At 28.5% G+C, this 23,855-nt stretch overlaps 2 protein-coding genes across 4 annotated transcripts in view; both read right to left on the bottom strand.

The window, feature by feature from the left end:
- Positions 1-19,992, bottom strand: part of LOC113372790 — a 62,582-nt gene extending 42,590 nt beyond the window's left edge. For both annotated transcript variants that reach the window (XM_026613132.1, XM_026613131.1), the window contains exons 1-14: positions 19,873-19,992; positions 17,958-18,064; positions 17,734-17,890; positions 17,443-17,622; positions 14,703-15,209; positions 12,959-13,303; positions 12,762-12,875; positions 10,408-10,728; positions 7,376-7,521; positions 4,901-5,283; positions 3,086-3,279; positions 2,741-3,017; positions 973-1,182; positions 736-902 (exon numbers count right to left, since the gene is read on the bottom strand). In XM_026613132.1, the coding sequence (XP_026468917.1) occupies positions 736-902; positions 973-1,182; positions 2,741-3,017; positions 3,086-3,279; positions 4,901-5,283; positions 7,376-7,521; positions 10,408-10,728; positions 12,762-12,875; positions 12,959-13,303; positions 14,703-15,209; positions 17,443-17,622; positions 17,734-17,890; positions 17,958-18,064; positions 19,873-19,938 (3,174 nt within the window). In that variant the 5' untranslated portion in view covers positions 19,939-19,992. The remainder of the gene's footprint in view (positions 1-735; positions 903-972; positions 1,183-2,740; positions 3,018-3,085; positions 3,280-4,900; positions 5,284-7,375; positions 7,522-10,407; positions 10,729-12,761; positions 12,876-12,958; positions 13,304-14,702; positions 15,210-17,442; positions 17,623-17,733; positions 17,891-17,957; positions 18,065-19,872) is intronic.
- A 570-nt stretch (positions 19,993-20,562) lies between these two features.
- Positions 20,563-23,840, bottom strand: LOC113372242 (peptidyl-prolyl cis-trans isomerase FKBP4). 2 transcript variants are annotated; one of them, XM_026612568.1, is made up of 7 exons: positions 23,463-23,840; positions 23,247-23,389; positions 23,061-23,181; positions 22,713-22,960; positions 21,256-21,406; positions 20,831-21,189; positions 20,563-20,729 (listed from the first exon to the last, which is right to left on the bottom strand). In XM_026612568.1, the coding sequence occupies exons 1-7, from the start codon at positions 23,653-23,655 to the stop codon at positions 20,577-20,579; spliced, it is 1,368 nt and encodes a 455-aa protein (XP_026468353.1). In that variant the 5' UTR covers positions 23,656-23,840; the 3' UTR covers positions 20,563-20,576. The 2 variants fall into 2 exon arrangements, with proteins under 2 accessions (XP_026468353.1, XP_026468354.1); XM_026612569.1 differs by having other exon boundaries at positions 20,582-20,729; positions 20,821-21,189; positions 23,463-23,838.
- Between the last annotated feature and the right edge of the window lie 15 nt (positions 23,841-23,855).

Below are 23,855 nucleotides of genomic sequence, written 5' to 3' on the forward strand. Positions count from 1 at the left end.
TAAATTGTCTGGAAATGATATAAATTGACTAAAAATGTTGTAAATTGTCTAAAACTGTTAAAGATTGTCTGAGGAAGTTATAAATTGTCTACAAATATTATAGATCATCTGAAAATGTTGTAACTTATTGGAAAAACTCGTTATTTGTTTGAAAATGTTATATATAGTTGAAAAATGTTGAAAGTTGACTGAAAATGCTGTAAATTGACTAATAGTGATGTAAATCGTCTGAAAATCTTGTATAATTTCTGAAAATTCTGCAAACTATCTAAAAATGTTGTAGCTTGTCTTAAAATGTAAAAAATAGTTTGAATATTGTGAATCATCTGAAAATGATGTAGATTGTCTAAAAATGTTGTAGATAGTCTAAAAATGTAACTTGCTTAAAATGTTAAATTGTCTGAAAGTGTTTTGAATTTTCTAAAAGTGTTATTAGTTGAAACTTGTCTAAAAGTCTTCTAACGTGTCCGAAAAATTTCTATCTTATCTATATCTGTCCTTACTTAATCAAAAATCGTTTTAACTTATCCAAAAACCTTCTAACTTGTCCGAAACTTCTGCAAATTGTCTGAAAATATTATAAATTGTCTGGAAAGTTGTCACGCATTTATGTATTAAATTTTTGAATTATAAAATAAATATTAAAAAAATATTTTTCCTCACAAATTTAAACTTGCAGCATCAGAAAAAAGAATTTTATAGTATAGTAAGTTTTTTGTTGTTGTTTTCATTTACCTGTAACTGATTGGCATCTATATACTTCGTATTAGTACTATCAATAATCTCCATTTTCATATTATGCAATTTAGAACCCGAACTATCACTGTCATCCATCGTGAACTGCTGCTGCATCTTATTATTAGTACTGGATTCTGATGATTTGGTGGACAACCCATTTGTATCTGTAGAAAATAACAAAAATAAACGTTAGTATAGATTGAAATTTAGCCATTTTCTTCTATGTATACTAACTCAGATCGATTTTAGAATCCTGTGCAGCATCCCCATTGGTCTCTTTATTCTCGATCTTCAAATCTTCTTTTTTGGTTACAGTTTTGGAAGTCTGTCCATTACAATTACCATTCGCAGATCTTTCTCTGGTATGTGTCGACATGTGCCTTTTCATATCACCTCGGACACGGAAGGGCTTTCCACAAATTTCACAAGGGTAAGGCTTTTCACCTAAAAAAGAACCAAGTCACAATATAAATATAACTAGTGGTGTATGGCACCGTGCCTTAAGGCAAATTGCTGGAACTTCCCATACCGTAATGAAATATTCGAGAAATTTTAAAAGTTTTCAAATATATTGTTACAAATACTGTAACTCTCATTATTTTTGCTATCTTGTTTTATCCGAGCAAATCAAATGTAAATCATAAATCAATTATTACATTAACAATCGTCATTTGATTTCGAATTCAATTTCAAAAAAAAAAAAAATAGTTTCCTAATTTGCACAAAATTGAAAAAGTGCTCCCGTATAGTCACAGTCTAAACGCACTTGCAAATAATTCTGTGCGACATTTTCACTTACACTGTGCTTAGCTTGGCGGCATTTTCACATTTTTCAATAATTTTCACAAAATTGGACAAGTGTTCCAGTACCTAAACAGTCTAAACGCACTTGGGTAAACATTTATACCAGAGTGGCGCTTAGACTGTGTTTAGTCTGGGCAATTTTTTGAATTTTTAATCCAAAATTACAAAAATATTTTTTGAAAAAAAAAATAGAAATATTTTTTTCCAAAAGCAATTATTGTGTTGAAACAAGCAGAAAGTTTTTAGATCATTCAAATCGGACGCTTAGTTCACTCAAACACTGTCATTTTTTGCACATTTAGCTCGGTTTCTACGAAATGTCAGGACCTGTCTTTGCCAAAAACTAATCACCTCTTCTCCCAATCATTACGAACTGAATGTTTTTTAGATCATTCAAATCCGATACTCCGTTTTCTCAAAAACTCGATTTGTATTTTCCGTACTCTTTGCTCCGTATCTGCGTAACGACTGGACCTGCCTTTGCCAAAAACTAATCAGCACATCTCCCTATCAAAAGGGATCGAATGTTTTTTAAACCATTCTAATCGGTTGATCTGTGCGCCCGAAAACGTGGACGAAAGAATGCGGACATACAAAAAACACACACACACATGCATTTTTCTAGGTATGCCAAAATGTTCAGAAACCTTCAGAACGTCGAGAAATGCAAAAATTTTCATTCTCGATTTTCGGCCCATTACTATAACTACCCCTACGGGAAGTTAATATAAAATATAAATATAAATATGAATATGAATATAATGCAAAATATAAATATAAATATAAATTTAAATATAATATTAGGGTGCTCCTTAATATGTAACTTTTAGATAGAGCGCAATTCAATCAAACTTCGTATGGAAATAGCATGGAAAAAATTTTGAAAATTAAAAAAAAATTTTTTAGGTATAACTTAGCGACAAATAATTAAAAGTGAAAATTCGTGTCATTTTTTATTGAAAATTCGACGCTCCGCAAAATTTTTGAAAATTTTCATGCTATTTCCATACAAAACTTTGATTGAATTGCGCTCTATTTAAAAGATCAATATTAAGAGCTAAAACTTTCAGAGAATTGTTTTTTATCAATTTGGAACCATTTGAGCCCTTGGGAGCAAGGAAATTCGAAAATGTCCATATTAAGGACCACCCTAATAAATATAAATATAAATCCTATTACCATGTGTCTATTATTTTACCTGTGTGTATCCTCCGATGGTTCTGCAAATAAGAACTGGCCCTAAAAGTCTTGTTGCAGAATTCGCACTTGTAGTTCTTCTCGCCGGTGTGTATTCTCCGATGTAAAATCAGGGAATATTTTCTGGCAAAATCTTTTCCGCAAAATTCGCACTGGTATTGCCTGATGTCGGAGTGGATGGAGACCATGTGGTATTTTAAATCGCTCCATTGCCTGAAATGCCTTAGACAAATCCGGCACTGGTATGGTTTGTCGCCGGAGTGACGGCGCATATGAACCTAAAAAAATGTTAAAAAAATGTTTAAAAAAATTCCAAAATAATTTATTTATTTATGACTTCTATTACCTTCAAGGCACTGGTGGCAAAGAAACTATTTCCGCAAATTTCGCACTGGTATGGCCTTTTTTCACTGTGTGATTGAATATGATACATAAGACTGTTCCTGTGATTAAATTGTCGATCGCACTGAAGACAATTCAATTTTGGCCCCATGAATTTTTCCAAGCCCTTTTTGTCGGATAATTCGGAATCACTGTCACCTGGGATAAGAAGATACATAGTTAAATACTTATAAATACCTAAGAAATTCTAAAAAAAAATATTCTAAGAAAATAAGGAATAAAGTGGACATCTATGAAAGGTGAAGATGTCCTCATTCCTCGAATACCCATTATCCCGACACATATAAAATTTCACTTTAAAAATTTTGTAAATTGTTCAAAAATTTTAATAATTTGCCTAAAAACTTTCAAGAATGTACTATTATAGTATATACTTTTAGCAGTAACATACTAAAATTATAGTCCTTATCTATATACAGTACAGCTGGTATAAATTCCTAAAAACCAGAATATTTTATTTGCAAATAATATCACAAGCGGACACAATTTTAAAACGATATAAAAACTTTAATAATTTCTTCAAAAACCCATCAGAGCCCATGGTCTCTGATTTTAATTGATATTTCTGAGCTTAAAGAAAAATCTTAAATATTAACTTATTTGCAATCACGATCAATAAAGCTCAAGGTAAACCTTTAGATTTGTATGGTTTAGATTTAGATAAGGACTGCCGATTTTTACCAAATTTTATATTCGTATTCAGTAGATCTGAGAATCGTCTAGTAACTATTTTTTATACCGCTAAGTAATAAGAGTTGTTCACACTTAATTTTTATTTTTTAAATTTTGAACGATTTTTTGTTTGTTTTTACTTTACTATAATGTGGCTTTATTATAACAACCCTACTTTTATACTTTTTATCACTCCTACTTTTGTATAGCCATTTTAGCAATTCAATCATTTTTTATCCCGCATTGAATATTTTTGACAATTTTTGTTCAGATTTTTAAGTTTGAAAAAAAAAGCATTTTTAGGCATGATTTACAACATGTTTAGACAATCTACAATTTCAGACAAATTACGTCAATTTTAGACAAAATGCAGAATTTTCAAAAATTATACAACTTTTTCAGACAGTTTACAACGATTTTAGACAATTTGCAGCATTTTCAGACAATTTACATAATTTTTAGATAATCTGTAACATTTCTTTAGAATACAATTTATTATTATTAAAGGTTAACCAATGTTTTTTGAAAATTATTATTATTAAGGGTTGTCTAATACTTTTTTAAATTTTTTAATGCGTAATTTACAAAATATATACAACTCTTTTTACTTCAAAATACTATTTATTTTATCAAGGGTTGTCCACTCCTAGCATTTTTTTTTTAATTTTTGGACCAATTTACTTTATTTTAATTTCCAAAGAAATTAAATTGAAATTTTATTCTTTGAATTTATTAAAGTGAAATTGAAAAATATATAGAGCTCTCATTACCAAATCAAAGTTTTGTATGGAAATAGCATGGAAAAATTTTCAAAAATTTTAAAAATGTTTTTAGATGTAATTTAGCGAACAAATGAATGAATAAAACTTATTCTTTCCATACGAAGTTTGATTGAATTGCGCTCTATATAAATGTTAATATTAAGAGCTAAAACTTTCAGAGAATTGTTTTTTATCAATTTGGAACCATTTGAGCCCCTGGGAGCAAGGAAATTCGAAAATGACCATTTTAAGGACCACCCTAATATACATATATATATATATATATATATATATATATATATATATAAATTTCTATTACTACTTACATAACAGCAATTGGCACTCAGCCTCGTGTTCATTATACTGCTCCCTCGAATCGAAAGAGTCTGCACAAAGTGGACAAACAAAGGAGCACTTCCTATCATTGTTATCAGGCTTCTTCCTCCTTCGACTGCTGCTGGTGACCTGCTGCTCCTCGAATTCCTGCTCGTCGTCCTCCTCAATTTCCCTAATTTCAAACTCGCTGCTGTTCTCACAAAAACTTGTATCTGCAATAGCCTGCTCGTGATGGTTGCTGGTGGTGTCTTGCTGCTGATTATGGGGATGGGGATGGGGATGGTGGTTTTGTTGGTTCTGGCGCTGGTTGTTTTGTTCGGCTTCGATTTCTTGGAGGTCGACTTCTGTTGCGTGCAGTTCGTCAGCTTGATACCTGATAATGGACAGAGAAAATATATCGATGGTTTTCTGACGCAACCTCGTAACTCGATTTTTGACGATTTTGAGTTTTAATCGGAAAATCAATCACTAAATATAGACGCATAGATCTGTGAAGTTTTGTAAAAAAAAATCAACCGAACGTTTTTTATTGAGAAAAATACAATCACGTATCTCAATTCCGAAAATGTGCCATGCGCAACCTCGTATCTCACCTCAGAATACATGTAGTGCAGTAAACGGAGCGTTTTAGGTCTGATTTTTTTTACTGTGCTCCGAATTGAATGAAATTTTGGAATTAGGTTCATCTTACACTCAAGTTCAAAAGTGAAAACAATTCGGATTGCGTTATCACCACCCGGGGGGGATGACACCCCTTCTCAATTGTGTAATTACCTTTTTTCAAAATAACCTCGGAAATTGATAGGAAAACTAATTATAAAAAAATAATGTATTTTATAGTTTTTTAAAAAAACTAATACTTTTCAAGTTACTGGTCACTAAAAATTCATATATTTTTGGCGTTTTTCTTCGTCCTTTTGCAAATATCTCCTAAAATATACATTTTAACGAAAATCATGTAATGAACAAAATAATGACAATAAAAATCTTAATAAATCGGTATTACATACAGTGTTCTAGGAAAAATATTAAGCAAGATTTGAAAAAGCAAACTCGTTTTTTATTTCGTTCAAGATTTAATTGTTGTATTTAAAGCCATCTAGTATCGAGGTTTTACATTTTATGCATTTCGGTGAAATTGGGTTTTATAGTGCTCAATATAAGCTTTAAAATGAGTGCTGTCACAAGTTTTTTGTCTGTAAAATAAGTGAGCTATCATGCAAATAAGACGCATATACGAAGTTTTTTTCCTTTTAAATCATATGGTTTAATGAGCGCCATTTCCACCAGAATTAAAGTAATTCACATTCCATCTAGAATTTACTTCATTATAGTCATCTTGATGGATTCTAGCAGATTCACTACTTTAGTACAAACTATTTTCAAAAAACTCACAATTTTATAAAAACTTTTTTTTTTCCAATTCTTTTAAAAATCGTAATTATTTTCATTATATCTCGAAAAGAATAAAAGATACGTATAAAAGCATATAGATAAAAATCAAAGGGATCTTTCTGTCTTATTATTGTTTTTTATTATTTTTCTTTCGCACAAAAATTGACAGAGTTATGAATGTTTAAAGACTGCGCGGCCGCGCAAATTGGAAAAAAAGTTTTTATAAAATCGTGAGTTTTCTGAAAATATTTTGTACTAAAGTAGTGTATCTGCTTGAATCTATCAAGATGTCTATAATGAAGTGAATTCCAGATGGAATGTGAATTAGTTTAATTCTGGTGGAAATGGTGCTCATTATACCATATGAATTAACAGAAAAAACTTCGTATATGCGTCTTATTTGAATGATAGCTCACTCATTTTACAGGCAAAAAACTTGTCACAGTACTCATTTTAAAGCTTATATTGAGCACTATAAAACCCAATTTCACCGAAATGCATAAAATGTAAAACCACGACACTTGATGGCTTTAAATACAACAATTAAATCTTGAACGAAATGAAAAACGAGTTTGCTTTTTCAAATCTTGCTTAATATTTTTCCTAGAACACTTTATGCAATACCGATTTATTAAGATTTTTATTGACATTATTTTGTTCATTACATGATTCTCGTTAAAATGTATATTTTAGGAGATATTTGCAAAAAAACGAAGAAAAATGCCAAAAATATATGAATCTTTAGTGGCCAGTAACTTGAAAAGTATTAGTTTTTTTGAAAAACTATAAAAGACATTATTTTCTTATAATTAGTTCTTCTATCGATTTCCGACGTTATTTTGAAATAATGTAATTACAATTGAGAAAAGGTGTCATTCTCCCTAACCCGAATTGTTTTCACTTTTCAACTTGAGGGTAAGATGAACCTAATTCCAAAATTTCATTCAATTCAGAGCACAGTAAAAAAATTCAGACCTAAAACGCTCCGTTTACTGGGTGCACATACTTTTTGAAAATTTGTTCTCAATGGCTTGAAAGCATAAAATTAGCAAATAGGATTTTTTACATACCAGTCACGTTGATTTTTATCAGCTTCCATCAAGGTGATCTTTATGTCTTCAACGTCGTCGTCGAAACATTGGCCGTTGGCTTCAACCACACTCCTGATGCCTTCCATCAAGTCTTCAGGTTCGCTAAACTCATCTTGAATATCATCCTGAAAAATAACATAAATATAAAACTAGTTGAAAGTGGCAACAAACCCTAGTACTAGATATTAAATAAAACTATTTAAGGAATAATGTATCAAAATTTCATAACAATATTTTAAATAGTACGTCCTGAATAGTTCGTCAAACTTAGAAATAATATTTTAGGATTTATAATACATATGACTTTTCGGTACTTGGTGCATATAATATCAAATTTTCGAAAATTTTGTGAGAAACCTAACAAATTTTAGTACTAGATGTTAAAGTAGACATTTTTAAAAATAACATATATAAATTACATAACAATATTTTCAATAATACGTTCTGAATAGTTCGTGGACTTAGCCAGAAAATCTTAAGATTTATAACACAAACGATGTTCTGGTGCTCGATGGATAAAATTGCTGAATTTTAATAAATTTTGTAAGAAAGCTATAAAATTGCAGTACTAGATATTAAAGTACATGATTTAAGAAATAACATATCATATAAACATTTAGCCTTAAGACAAGTTGCATGAACTTCCCAAAATGTGTAAAAATTGACTTAATGAATTAATGAAATTGGTATATTGGCAAAGGTGTAAACAATTAGAAATACTACATAAAGGAGTAGATTAAGTTAAAAAAGAGCAATTTTACAAAATAACTAGTGGTGTATGGCATCGTGCCTTAAGGCAAATTGCTCGAACTTTCCGTACCGTAATGAAATATTCGAGAAATTTTAAACGTTTTCAAATATATTATTACAACAAATACTGTAACTTTCATTATTTTTGCTATCTTCTTATATCTGAGCAAATCAAATGTAAATCATATCAATCAATTTATATCCAGAACATTAACAATCGTCATTTCATTTCGAATTCAATTTAAAAAAAAAATAGTTCCCTAATTTACACAAAATTGAAAAAGTGCTCCCGTACGGTCACAGTCTAAACGCATTTGCAAATAATTCTGTGCGACACTTGCACTTACACTGTGCTTAGCTTGGCGGCATTTTCACATTTTTCAATAGTTTTCACAAAATTGGAAAAGTGCTCCAGTACATAAAGAGTCTAAACGCACTTGTGTAAACATTTGCACCAGAGTGGCGCTTAGACTGTGCTTAGCCTGGGTAATTTTTTCAATTTTTAATCCAAAATTACAAAAATATTTTATGGAAAATAAAAAAAGGTGTAATAATTTTTTATCCTCAAAAGCAATTGTTTTGTCAATACAAGCAGGAAGTTTTTTAGATCATTCAAATCGGACGCTTAATTTTATCAAAAACTGCTATTTTTTGTACATTTAGCTCTTTATCTCCGAAATGGTTGAACCTGCCTTTGCCAAAAACTAATCACCACTTCTCCCCATCATTACGAATTGAATGTTTTTAGATCATTCATATCCGATACTCCGTTCTCTCAAAAACTCGATTTGTATTTTGTGCACTCTTTGCTCTTTATCTCCGTAGCGACTGGACCTGCCTTTGCCAAAAACTAATCAGCTCATCCCTTTATCAATAGGAATCGAATTTTTCGAACCATTCAAATCGGTTGATCCGTGCGCCCAAAAATTAATAGTTATTAGACCTCTACTGATGAATATTTTTTTCAGAATACCACATCAAGGTTATATACAATCTTCGCAAAAAATGTGTCCATAAAATTCGTATTTTACATTGCTTAAATAAAGTAGCTAATATTTTGTAAATTCTCTTCAAAATTAAAAAGAAGTTGCATTTATTTACCGGATAAACGACAAATTTGATTTTAAAATTAATTAGGAGTTAACGAGGAATTTTACTAGACATAGTTCGATAGTTGTTTATTTATATTAGACAGTATAATTACTGAAAGTCAAATTGGACCTTCGTGCCAGGAAAATACAATAAAAATATTTTTGAAACTAATTAGAAAAATCAAATTTTAACAAATTTTAATGATTAACGCACTTAATGATTTAAATTGATGGCAATATTTTTTGCACAAATAGATAAGTTTTGTAGACTTATTTTTCCCCTGATTCAAAAAAATGGCTTTTAACTTTGTGATATTCAATTTTTGACTAATTTTTTTGCAAACTTCGATAGATTTTTAAAATTAAACTACTTGGTAAACACTAGTCCTCATAGAGATACATCAAATGACTTTTAAATTTTTGAAATCGGTTCAGCCATTTTTGAGAAAACGTCGACGATAGGTCAAAAATCTGTTCCTACACACACACATACTTTTCCCTTAAATTTGATCTCATTCGATTCAGAATGGCTAGAAACGTCGGAAAACATAAAATTAGCAATTCGGATTTTTTTATGAAACCATAAATTTCTCCTTATATATATATATATATATATATATATATATATATATATATATAAAGCGAGAGGTTTTTCTTCAGATGGTGAAATAATATAATAAAATTGTTTCTTGGGCATCCATCCAGTAATTAAAAAACAGAATAATGTTTTTATTTAAAGAACATACGTTTCGGGTCTTGATTTGACCCATCTTCAGTGCATTCAAATAAATTTTGAAAAACAACACAAGAACACAAAATTGCACGAAAAAATAAATAAATGTGAAATAAAAAATTGATGAAACGTCGAGTTATGAAAAAATTTAAAAAAATTGTAAAATTAAAATAAATGATATATTTTATTATAAAAAAGCTTATTCCAAACGAACATGTTAGTTTGGAAATTGTATTACGAGTCAATTATACTATATATTATCCTATATATATATATATATATAATATTACGTATGTTCTTTAAATAAAAACATTTTTCATTAAACCTGTTTTTTAATTACTGGATGGATGCCCAGAAACAATTTTATTATTATTAAATATATATATATATATATATATATATATATATAATTTTATCTATCATCTATTACCCTTTACCTTAAAATGTGCATCCCTTATATGTCCCTCCAACGCCGAACTCCTTTTAAATATCAACGGACAGAATTTACACCTCAATCCAGACATATTGCTTATGACCAAATTGGGCAAAGAGTCCAAATTGATATTATGTTGATTTTGCATAATGGTGTTCTCGTTATGAGTTTGGATTTCATTTGAATTTTGGACACCAGAAGAAAGTGAATCGTCGTCCAAATTTGGTAAAATTGTATGAGGCTCGGTAAGGTGTGCCCTGAGCAGGGGCGAATCCAGTTGTTCGTTGTTTACTATGTTGTTTAGTTGTATGTAATGGGTTTGGTTCTGAAATGTAAAAGAAATAGTTGTAAGTGGCATTTTGCCTTGAGACAAGTTGCACGAGATCAAATCTTATATATAAAAATGAAGCGCAAAATGTGTTGGTAAACGCACTCAACAAAGCCAAAGCCATGACCAATTTGGCCAATTGTTTTTTTAAAATGTTCGTTAAAGTACAAGGATGGTTCTTACTGCGAGAAAAAATTGAATATTTGCCGGGAAAATCCTAAAAACAACCCTTTTCTTTTTCACATACAAACGTTTTCTAACTAAAACGTATAATCAATTTGAGCTTTATTGCTATTATATAAAGTTCATATTAAATTACAAGCGCTCACTTTTTGCTCCTCCTAAACTATTATTCTTATTTTGATAAATCTTTCTGAAGTTTGTTAAGGAATTTTTTTAGGATGTATGTGATTATAAAGTACTGGAATGTATGTTCAATATTGTAAAAATAAATGGAAAAAATTGCAAAAAACGACATGTCATTATTTGCATTGAACACAAATGAAAACTGTCATCTGCCAAAAATTTCAATTTACTTATGAGCCTAGACAATATTAGAATATGTATAATAAACTGATAATTATGAATAAGAAAAATGAAATGTCTACATTATTATTGCCAAAAAGCAGCTGATGTGCCAGTATTAAAATAATATAATATACATATTGTAGATTGAATGCTACACATATGAACAGGATTAAATCACATAATGATTTCTATGATTTGCTCAATAGAATAAATCGCATAAAATGCCCTAAAAAAATAAGTGAAATATTCCAAAGGCCAAATATTAATTAATGATAATAATTTTAAGAATAAATTGTTAAAACAGGTAAAATAATAGAGGGGCAAGCTACAAGAAAAATGGTATGCAGGGGCTGAGTATATTAAATTATTACTAAGAAAAATGTAATTTATATATTATAGTTATCAAAAACCATTTAAAATATGATACGAGATTATAAAAATTCAAGCAATATTATTGGAGCAATTATTTTGAGTGAAAAAGTCCAAGGTAATATTGTACATTTACTGCGGATTTCATATATGAATTCTTTCTGTATTTGTTATAACGTTGAAAAGACTTCAATTTTCAATACGTATAACTTATGCTATAAATCACAAAAGCAGATGATGATTTTTTGTGTGATAAATGTGAAAAATCAATGTTTTAGTCGTGAATAAACAAAAAATCATTCATTTATCCACATATTGGATAAACCTTGGCATTAAAATAAATTGAGCTATTGGAAATAAATTTGATCTATAAATTGCAGTGTATAATTTTTTATATACAATTTTATTGAACATATTTTAATATTTGTTAAAGAGATAATTAAAGTGAAGAAAGAATCATAATTATATTTGAAGCAGTTCTACATTTAATATCACTCATATATTTGTGTAAATAGTAATTCGAAAAACAATATTTATTATTTTTAACTGAACGGTAAATATTAGCATAGGATATTGAAAAAACGTAGATGTGGATACAGGACAACGTTTGTCGGGTCATCTAGTATATATATATATATATATTAGGGTGGTCCTTAAAATGGTCATTTTCGAATTTCCAAATAGTTCCAAATAGTTAAAAACAATTCTCTGAAAGTTTTAGCTCTTAATATTAACTTTTAGATAGAGCGCAATTCAATCAAAGTTTTGTATGGAAATAGCATGAAAAAATTTTCAAAAATTTTAAAAATGTTTTTCAGATGTAATTTAGCAAACAAATGAATAAATAAAACTCATTCATTTGTCGCTAAGTTATACCTAAAACATTTTTTTTAATTTTCAAAAATTTTTCCATGCTTTTTCCATACGAACTTTGATTGAATTGCGCTCTATCTAAATGTTAATATTAAGAACTAAAACTTTCGGAGAATTGTTTTTTATCAATTTGGAACCATTTGTGCCCCTGGGAGCAAGGAAATTCGAAAATGACCATTTTAAGGACCACCCTAATACATATATATATATATATATATATATATATATATATATATAGATATATATATAAATTAGTTTACCTGTTGTTGTTCTTCCTCAGGAGGTTCGTAATGCAGTTTCAAGTGTTTGTAAAATTCCATTTGTATTTCGAATCTACTACCACACAACTGGCACGAAAAGGCATTGCTGGAATTCTAAACAAAAAATAAATAATTATTAAATTTTCCACCAATACTTCTTTGGAACTAATCAATAAATATAATCTGTCCTTTATTACCTTCGAATTACCAGCAGGTTTCCTCCCAGCCCTCGTACTACCCTCACTGGAATTATTGCTAGTTCCATTACTCCCGAAGGTAACATTTTGTGATTTGGCATTAGAGTTTGCTTTAGGCTTAATGTTAGATTTCAGACGTTTAGATATCCGTTTTTTGTGTGGAAGACTTCTGCTGGAACTTGCAGCATTAGTACTGGCAGGTGCTCCAAAATTCTGCTGATTGTTATGGGATGTCCTAGTACGTTTTGTGGGAACGTCCGAGCAATCGGAGTCCGACACTGCGTATCGGGAATTCCCCAAAGCTGTGAGGTGATCGTTTAGGACGTTGACGTCCTCTTCGTCACACTAGAAAAAAAATATTGGTAAAGGAATAAAAATTAAACTAGTTGGTTTGGTATTCAGCCTTGAGGCAAGTTACATGAACTTCCCGATATGTGTAAATAATCGACTTAATCAATAAAAAATAAATTAATTTATGAATGATTATAAGTATTCCGAGTGGATTTATTACACATCATTGCAAACGAACGAACGAACACGTTAACTTGGAGTATTTTCTAAAAGCAAATTTTCAAAAATCAATAATTTTAATTAATTAATAATTATAATTTCTGTAGGACTTTAATGGTTTACTATGTTCAAGACCAAGTACACTATCGTTATACCAACTAAATCATCTAATTTTATTTTTAATAAACGTCAAAAAAACTACTCATTTTATCAAACTACGATGAATTTTTAAAATTAAATTACTTGTCATAAGGCCGTAATATTACAGTGAATTCTATAAGACCATGATGTATATCGCCAAAAAAAGTTCCATGAAAATCGGCTTAAATTTTTTTTTCAACAGTTAATTACAAGAAAACGGCTCGGTAGTTTTTTACCTAAAACTAATCAGTACCATTCCCAACTAATATCATTCGATCAGTTTTTGATTTTTTAAAATCGGTTCGGTAGGATGAGCTTAAATGCGAACGAAAAGTTTAACACTTTTTTTCAAATTGCAAAGAAACGGTTTGGCAGATCGTCACACAAAACTGACATACGACAGTCCTCACAGAAATACATCAAATAGCTTTTAAATTTCTAAAATCGGCTCAGGCGTTTTTGAGAAAACGTCGATGAAAGTTCTAATTTTGACAAATGCCAAAATACTATACTAATTTTTGCAAACTTTGACGAATTTTTAAAGCTGAACCAGTTGTCGTAGGGCCGTAATATTTTCTACCGTCAAAAAAATAATCATAAAAATCGTCGAAATTTTTTTTTAAAAACTTTATTACAAGAAAACGGCCCGGCCGATCTCTACCAAAAACTAGTCAGCACGATTCCCAACCAATATCTTTCGAACGATTTTTGAATTTTCAAAATCGATTCAGAACTACGGGCTAAAACGTGGACGAAAGACTTTTCACTTCTCTGCTATTTACGAAGAAACGGCTTGGACGATCATCGCACAAAACTGACAAACAATAGTCCTCATCGAGATACTTCAAATGGCTTTTAAATTTTTGAAATCGGTCGAGAAAACGGCGATTTACGGCAAAAAATCTGTTGGTGCACACGCACACACACACAAACACATATTTTTCCAAATTTGGTCTCATTCGATTCAGAATGTCTTGAAACGTCAAGAAAACATAAAATTAGCGAATCGGATTTTTTGATGAAAACATAAACTTCTCCTTCGGGAAGTTAATATTGGTGAAGGAATAAAATTGTAATATAAACTAAGTATTACCTTTATGTTTTTGGCATCAAAATCTAGTTCCTCCTTGACAATCGTGCCATTAATATTAGTAATAATGGTGTTCCCCGAAATCCTCAAACCACCATTCGTCTTCATAGATTTCACAGCACCCCCATTCAGCACATTATTTCCATTGACAATATGGACATGACCATTACCCACAATATTATTAGCAGTCGATGTAATAATATTACTATCATTTATATTCCTATCCAGAAGACCAGCACCAATTCCATTATTTTGTAAAGTCAAATCGACTGAATTGTTATGCAACAATAATTTATTTCCTAGGTCTATGGTGTTGGTGTTGATGTCGTTGATGAATGTTGGTCTTAAGGATTGTATGTTGTTCTGCAAGTTGATGTTTTGGGTTCCATTGGAGATAATATTTGATATTATGTGCGAATCGTTCAATTCGTGGTTGTTTATTATGTTGAATCTTGTTAGGGGGTAGCTGCGTTTGTTTTGGGGAAACTTTTTTAGAGGGGGGAGACGACCCTGGAATAAAAAATAGACAAAAAATTAATAGCATTATATATATATTATCTTCTATATATATAAAAAATAAGTCGGGTTTTCCTTCCTTCCTGAATAACTCCAGAACGCACGAACCGATTTCGACAATTGTGCATTCGTTGGAAAGGTCTCGGGCTCTGCAAGGTTTATAGCTAAGAAAATTAGTGGTGCATGGCATCGTGCCTTAATGCAAATTGCTGGGACTTCACGCACCGTAATTAAAAATTCGAGTAATGACATTCGTGAGAATTATCAGAATTATGCTTGGTCAAGTCAACGAGCAATTCTTTCCGCAAAGAATAATGATGTACACGCACTGAATTTCACCACTCAATCAAAAATTGCTGGCGATTTGGAGACATACCAATGATTCCGACTTGATTTTGGTCTTCCGTTTGACTTCAAGCGATTGCAATTTCCAGTTCGCCTTGCATTTGCAATAACAAGTCGCAAGGCCAATCGCTTAGTGTTTGCGGGATACATTTCAAATAGATTATTTATAAAATCATTGTTTTCCACATGGGCAGTTATACGTTGCCTGTTCACGAGTTGGAAAACCATCCGCTTTGTTTGTGTTAACGTCAGACCAAAAAACAAAAAATGTGGTTTACCAAAGAGCACTTCAATGAAACGGATAATTTGCGGATTCACTTTCATTTACTTAGAGAAGTTCAACTAAAAAACACTTTATTTTTGTAATCGAAATAAATTCATTACTATTGTATAATAAAATCAATTTTTTTCTTTTCAAATACAAAACAAACAAAAAATTTTTTCATCTTTCTCACGAAACCATCTGGTGGCGAAACGGAGTTCGTCGGGTTTGCCAGTATATATATATATATATATATATATATATATATATTTAGTATAATCGTTCCTAAACTTTAAATTTGCCTTTAAAACAAAAAAAATCAATCCCAGTACGCTATTAGTACACTAATTTATAACATTTCTTATAACTATTAAACGGCTCGTCGAAAATCAATATAATATTTAAGTAATTTGTTTAAAATTAAATAATTTATAATACTGTCTAATATTATAATGACCTACAGCAACTCGGTATACTTGAAAATATCAATTGAATAGAGTAAAGAAATTTGGTAGGTTTTTATACCGCAACAGGTATTTTGTTGAGCGCAACTGTCTATGCATTTATTTAGTATATATCTTGTAACTTGTCAAATGATAATGTCTAATTAATAAGAAATATTAAACTAAGTTTTACAAAATTAAATTATTTATAAAATTGTGTAACAACATAACATCCTACAGCAACTCGGTATACTTTAAAATTAAGTTTGAAATTGAAAAATTAATGTGGACGAGCAAGAATGAAATTTATTACTTGAACAAGTCGTTGGTTAATTTAATATTTTTGTATATTTCTATATGTATTATATAAATTTACATGGACCGACTGTACTAATGATAGTTTTATGTGCAATAGTATGTAATATTATAAGGAGCACAGCAACTCGATACATATAAATCATTTGTAAGTTAATATCAATATATTAACTTTTTCTTGGTTGATTATTATCTTAGTTGTTTGTTTATAAATATTAGAAAGACCATACAACTTGCCTTAAGGCAAAATCACACTTATTTCTAAAAATTACATTAAATGATTTTTAATTTTTTACTTTAGTGCAGAATTTCAACATATTTTTCCCAAATTCTGTATCAAACGATTCACAAAGTTTAGAAACATAAAATTTATTAAATCAAAAGTATAATTTATCCTTCAAGACTGTCTTAAGTAGTAATTTATAGTTTATTAAATGTTTAATTTTATCAGTTTTTATTAAATGTTTAATTTTATTAGTTTTTATTTAATGTTTTATATTTGTAGTTTATATATATATTAAGTGTTATGTATATATACAAATCTATATATGAATTCTTAATACTTAATTTAATTTTAATTAGTTTCATTTTATTAGTTTTTATTAATGTTTAATTTTATTAGTTTTTATTTAATGGCTTATATTTGTAGTTATATATATATATATATATATATATATATATATATATTAAGTGTTATGTATATATACAAATCTATATATGAATTCTTAATACTCAAATTTTCTCATATTATCATTAGTTTATAATTTGTACACTTTAGAATGTAATTATATTGTATTATTGTCTTGGGCGTTAAATAAATAAATAAATAAATAAATAAATAATTCTTTTTCCATCTACTTACATTAGTAATAGAATTAAACAACTTTACACCCGCATCAGTCAAATCATTTTCCATCAATTCCTGCGGAACATAATCAGTTGGAATTTCATCAGTCGTCAAACTATGGCCATTGTTTAAATTTTCTATCACAGAAGAATGTCCAGAATTCGTCAAATGAGATAATGAAGTCACAACATCATTCTAGAAAACAAAACAAATATTTGTGACTAGCATATGGAACAATTGTGTTTACAAAACATTTCTTGAAGAAAGGAAATGCTGGATAGTGAAATATTTTGTTTATAATAATACCTTAGCATTAACAATTACTCCTTCTTGTATACATTGTTGTTTATGTTGATGTACTAGTTGTACAGCAACAAAAGCAGCAGCCAATTTACTTTCTTCTTCGGTTAATTCGGTGTTTGAGAGTAAATCTTGGGCCTCGTATGGGTCTGATAAATATTGGCTAGAAATAGAAGAATTAAACAAATATTATACTATGGTATATTTATTTATTTAATTCTTTTACTTACCCATCTAGTCTCGTATGCCCATCGTAGTCTTGAGATTGTGAATTTATGATGTCTTGAATATTACCGTGAACAATATGCTGGCTTAGTAAATCCGCAGGCAGAAGAGTCTGCAAGTATAAATGATTCAGATGATTAAAAATATTTATTCATATATATATATATATATATATATATATATATATATAATACATAATATAAATAATATAAATATTAATATTAAATCTGTTTGAAATTAATTTAAATATTTTATTTAAAGTTATTTGACAAAATCTATAAAAATGTCCTGAATTTGCAAATTGCACCAGAAAATTAGTAATTCAACTACAAATTATTCAAAATTTTAATATCCAAGTGAATATAATTTTTTTCACTGGATATTAGTAAATTTTATCTAGTTTTTACTAAAATAAGAAAATTAAAGGGTTCGGAACAAATTTTTAAAGTTATTTGACATTAAATCTAGAAAAATGTTCTGAATTCACATCTTTATCTTGCAAGTTGCTCCAGAAAATTAGTAATTCAACTACAAATTACTCAAAATTTTAATATCAAATTGTATATAATTTTTTTCACTAGATTTTACTAAATTGTATCTAGTTTTTATTAAAATAAATAAATCAAAGTGGACAAAAACAAATTTTCAAATTATTTGAAGAAATGTAAAAAAAATGTCCTATGTGCAAATTATGTTACAAGAAAATTAATATTTCGACTACAAATTATTCAAAATTTTAACATCCAAGTGTATATAAAATTTTTCAGTAGATTTTAGTAAACTTTATCTAGTTTTTCTCAAAATAAATAAATCAAAGTGGGAAAAACAAATTTTCAAATTATTTGAAGAAATGTCCTATGTGCAAATTATCTTACAAGAAAATTAATATTTCAACTACAAATTATTCAAAATTTTAATATCCAAATTTTATCTAGTTTTTTTTCTAAAATAAAAAAATTAAAGGGTCCGAAAAAATTTTTTTAAATTATTCGAACAAATCTAGAAAAATGTCCTTGCAAGTTGCACCAGAAAATTAGTAATTCAACAAAGAATTATTCAAAATTTTTATATCAAAGTTTATATAAATTTTTTCACTAGATTTTAGTAAATTTTAATATCCCAGTGCTTATAACTTTTTTCGCTAGATTTTAGTGAATTTTATCTGGTTTTTGCTAAAAAAAAAATTAAATGGCCCAGAACAAATTTTTAAATTTATTTCATTAAGGAGAATATTAGTAGTGAGTTATAAAGTATTTTTGTAATTTATATTTAATTTAGTTATAAATTATTAGGCAAGTAGCAGTGGAATGTAATAAATAAAATTGTATTAACATATTTCAGAAATATTCAATTAAATAAGTGATGTATTTGTCATGAATCATTTTTTTTATAATTTTATCTACAATTTATTAAGAATTAATGTAGTGATCATAAATATTTATTGACATATTTTAGTATGAGAAAATGTATTATGATTTAAATTGAAAATACTTTGAAAATAGTTTTTGAATAAATTTGTAAAAAATTTGTATAAATATAAATAGCATATAAGAAAGTAAATACTTCGAGGATATCTTTTAAGACTTTTATTCTTTCTATTTCATAATTATATATATATATATATATATATAATATATATATATATATATATATATATATATATATATATATTAATGCTAGGTCAAATTAATAAATGCTTTTACTAGTTCGTACAAGTATTCGTACTTGCTCTACACATTTTGTGGCATATTTATATCGATACCAAAATATTTCAATATTAATTTAATCTATATTCAAATATTTTGCTATGACCAAAGTTATTAAAATATTCAAATAGCACATAAAAATGAGAACTAGTACAATAATTGTACTATATATATTATTATAATAAAATTTATTCTACGAGTAAGATTTTTATACCTGTAAATGTGAAGCTGAGACAAGATCAACATCTAAAATTTCACGAGCAGTTTCTGCAGTTTCCATTTTAACTTAATAAATATATATATTAAAATATACACCCAAATTATAACATTAATCTAATCACATATAAATTATTTAGCAACATAAGTGATTTTATAAAAAGGTCTGTTACAAGCTTGTAACATAAAATTCTTGTATTTATACACTTGGAACATGTTTTTAGTTTAATTCTATTACTATTTTTATAATAACATATTCTTTCACTCAAATCTGCTGCCACAAAATTGAAAACAATGACATACAATATACAAGGTCATATTGGTTTGTCTGGATTTTTTCATTTTGTACACATTTATGGAAGATTTTTGGTTTGTAAGTTTTAGGATTTGATAAAGAATTTATTTGTTTTGTTTTATGAATATTTAGTATTTGTTTTATGCATAATTTTACACCGTGAAAATTTGACGTACATTTTCTTAAAGATCAAAACAAATTTGACAGCTGAAGCATGGGAGTGAAGTTGGTAACAGGACCACCATTACTAGAAATCACGCGCTAAATTCAAAATAACATTTGAAATTCATAAATTTTTAATTTAATATGTAAATTTTCCAAGTGATAAATAAATAAATGCGCTTTGAGAAGAAATTTAAGTTTATTTCAAATATATATTAAGTAAGACCCATGTACATTGAATAAATCTACATATTTTTAAATTCTCCAGTCCGATTAAGCATTAGTATATTTGGATTTTCTTTTTCAAATTTGGTAGGTGCTCGTTCCCTTTCATCATCGCCCCATTCCCCTAAAGTCTTCATAACATCAGGCTGCTTACGCTTCGCTTCCTCCTCTTTCTACAAAGAAAATTGCAAACATGAATAAAAACAATTAGGTGTTTACTATCCCTTATTATTTATTTCATTTATCACAGCTATTAGATCTGACCTGATTTTACCTCGGTGTCGCGTCTAGCAAATTTGTCAAACATGTTTGCATAAATCTTTTTCTCCTTGGCGAGTTGCTCCTTCATCATTTTTTGGCATTGAACGATTTGGTTGCTGGCAGCTTTGTTATCCGGTTGTACTTTCAGTACGGCATTGAAGTCTTCTAAGGCTTTTTCGGGCTCACCAATGGAAAGTCTGGCTTGACCTCGTCTAAAGAGAGCCTTTTCATTGTTAGGTTCAATTTTTAGGGCTGAATCGCATTGTTCTCGTGCTGAAAAGTAGTCTTCTAGTTTGTTGTAACATAAGGCTGCATTTAAATGGCTTGAAAGTAATAGTGTTTTTCTGTTTTCTTCTACTTCGCCCTCAGTATCTGAAATAAAACAAATAGAACAGTTATATTTAGTATGAAAATAATATTTAAACATTTAATTCATACCTGATATATCCTTGATATAGTCGACTGCTTTTTTATACTTTTTAATTGCAAGATCTAATTTGTTGTTTTTGAAGTATTCGGTTCCTTTATCTTTGCACATTTTAGCCTGTTCTATTTTTTCATCAGAGTCCATTGACCAACTTTCTTTAACCTAAGGAAAAATACATAATTATGTTTATATATATATATATATATATATATATATAATATTATTGAATTAAATTATATTAAATTGTATATTAAATTTGTACAAGTCCACACTTCAACCAATAATTATTCAAAATTTTTATATCAAAGTGTATAATTTTTTTCCATTGATCTTAGTAAATTTTATCTAGTTTTTATTAAAATTCAAAAAAAAATTTAAGGGTCCGGAACAAATTTTTGAAGTTATTTGAATAAATATAGATAAATGTCCTAACTCCACATATTGCAAATTAAATTGTTAGAATATTGATATTTCAATAAATAATTATTCATAATTTTATTATCAAAGTGTATATAAATTTTTTTGTTACTAAAATAAAAAAATTGAAGAGTCCGGAACAATTTTTTTTAAATTATTGGAAAAAATATGAAAAAATGTCCCAAATCCACATATTACCAGAAAATTAACATTTCAACAAAAAATTACTCAAACTTTTAATAAGCAAGTGTGTATAATTTTTTTTACTAAATTTAAGTAAATTTTATCTAGTTTTTATTAAAAAAAAATTAATCAAAGTGGCCAGAACAATTTTTTTTAAATTATTTGAAGAAATGTAAAAATGTCCCAAATGCACATTATTTATTTAATTATAGAAAATTTCTATTTCAACAAAGAATTATTCAAAATGTTGATATCCAAGTTTATAAAACAATTTATACTAAATTTTAGTATAAATATATAGTATTTATACTAAATTTATCTTGTTTTATTTAAAATAAAAAAATTAATGGGTCCGAAATAAAATTTTTAAATTATTTGAAAAAAATGTAAATGTCCTAAATCTGCATACTGCTCAAACTCTGCATTTCAACTACAAATTATTCAAAATTTTGATATCCAAGTATATATAGCAATTTATACTAAATTTTAGTAAATTTTATCCAGTTTTTACTAAAATTTGTAAATTATTTGAAGAAATGTAAAAAAATGTCCTAAATCCACATCTCAAGTTTGCTCCCAAACTCAAGTTTGCGTTTCAACTACAAATTATTTAAAATTTTGATATTGAAGCATATATAACAATTTATACTAATTTTTAGTAAATTCTATCTAGTTTTCACTAAAATAAAAAAATTAAAGTGTGCGGGGTAAAATTTTCAAATTATTTAAAAAGCTGTAAAAAAATGTCTTAAATCCACATATTGCCACATATATGTAGTTTTAAGAAAGAATTATTATAATATATATATATATATATATATATATAAATATATATATATATATACATACATATTTCAATTATCATTACCTTCTCAAATTTATTTAGCGTGACAAAGAATTCCACAACAGCACCTCCGGGAATGTTCAAAGATTCATCTCCTTTAACACCATAAGCTTGTTTAGCTTTTAATATGATTTTGGAAGTTTCACCTTTTTTGAATTTTTCTAAAGCCTTTTCAACACCCGCAACAACTCCTTGGTCAGAGCCTTCTCCCAAATTGAAGGTCAATTGTTTCTCCAAAAATGTACGACCCTCGTGTTTACCCACCAGTTTCACTGGAAAAAAAAGATACATGTATAAATAAATAAATAAATAAATATATATATATATATATATATATATATATATATATATTATATTAATGATATTAATTACCGTCAACTAAAGCACCATCGTTGGGTGTGTCATAACCAGTTCCTGGTGTTAAAATTAATCGTACAATACTTTCATCCTTTTCACTGGATAAGTCTTCACCTTTCCAATCAATCATCTCGACCTAAAAATAGTTTATTAGGTTTATAAATAGAACTTTTTGAGTATGAGAGTAAATTTAACTTTTACCTCAAATTTCAAAGTAGCATTTGGTGGAATTGTCGGAGGACTGCCATTGGCACCGTAAGCATAATCCGGTTGACATGTTAATACACAGATTTCTCCCTTCTTCATTGTGGCTACGCCTAAGTCCCAAGCTTTGATAACTTGGCCTAAATAAAAAAGATGATGAGATGAGTTGTATCAATAAAGTCTTCTATTCAACTAGCTACTATCATTTATTACCTTTTCCCAAATCAAACTCAAAAGGTTGCCCCCGGTCCTTGCTCGAATCAAATTTTGTACCATCAAGCAAAGTGCCCGTATAATGCACAATAGCCTTACATCCTGGAGTAGCAGTTTCAGTACCAACACCTTCCTTAATTATCTCTTTTAGGACTCCGCCATCCTTGATAGTTGTAATATCAATAGCACCCATGTTCTTAGTGTATGAGATTCGTCCTAAATTGTAATTGACTGAACTGCTTTAGACTTATATGGAAGCTGAGGTAAAGCCTTTTGGTATGTGGTGTTAAATTACAGTAAGTATCGTGTTACTGAAGTTAGAGAACACTAATAGAACTTGCACAAGCTTCTGGAACCTTCCAGTAAATGTTTTGAATGCGTTTTAGTAACCTC

The sequence above is a fragment of the Ctenocephalides felis genome, unplaced genomic scaffold (genome assembly GCF_003426905.1).
Source record: "Ctenocephalides felis isolate EL2017-DRISC unplaced genomic scaffold, ASM342690v1 CF-g0.4_SCAFFOLD_01604, whole genome shotgun sequence".
In the NCBI taxonomy this organism is placed as follows: domain Eukaryota; kingdom Metazoa; phylum Arthropoda; class Insecta; order Siphonaptera; family Pulicidae; genus Ctenocephalides; species Ctenocephalides felis.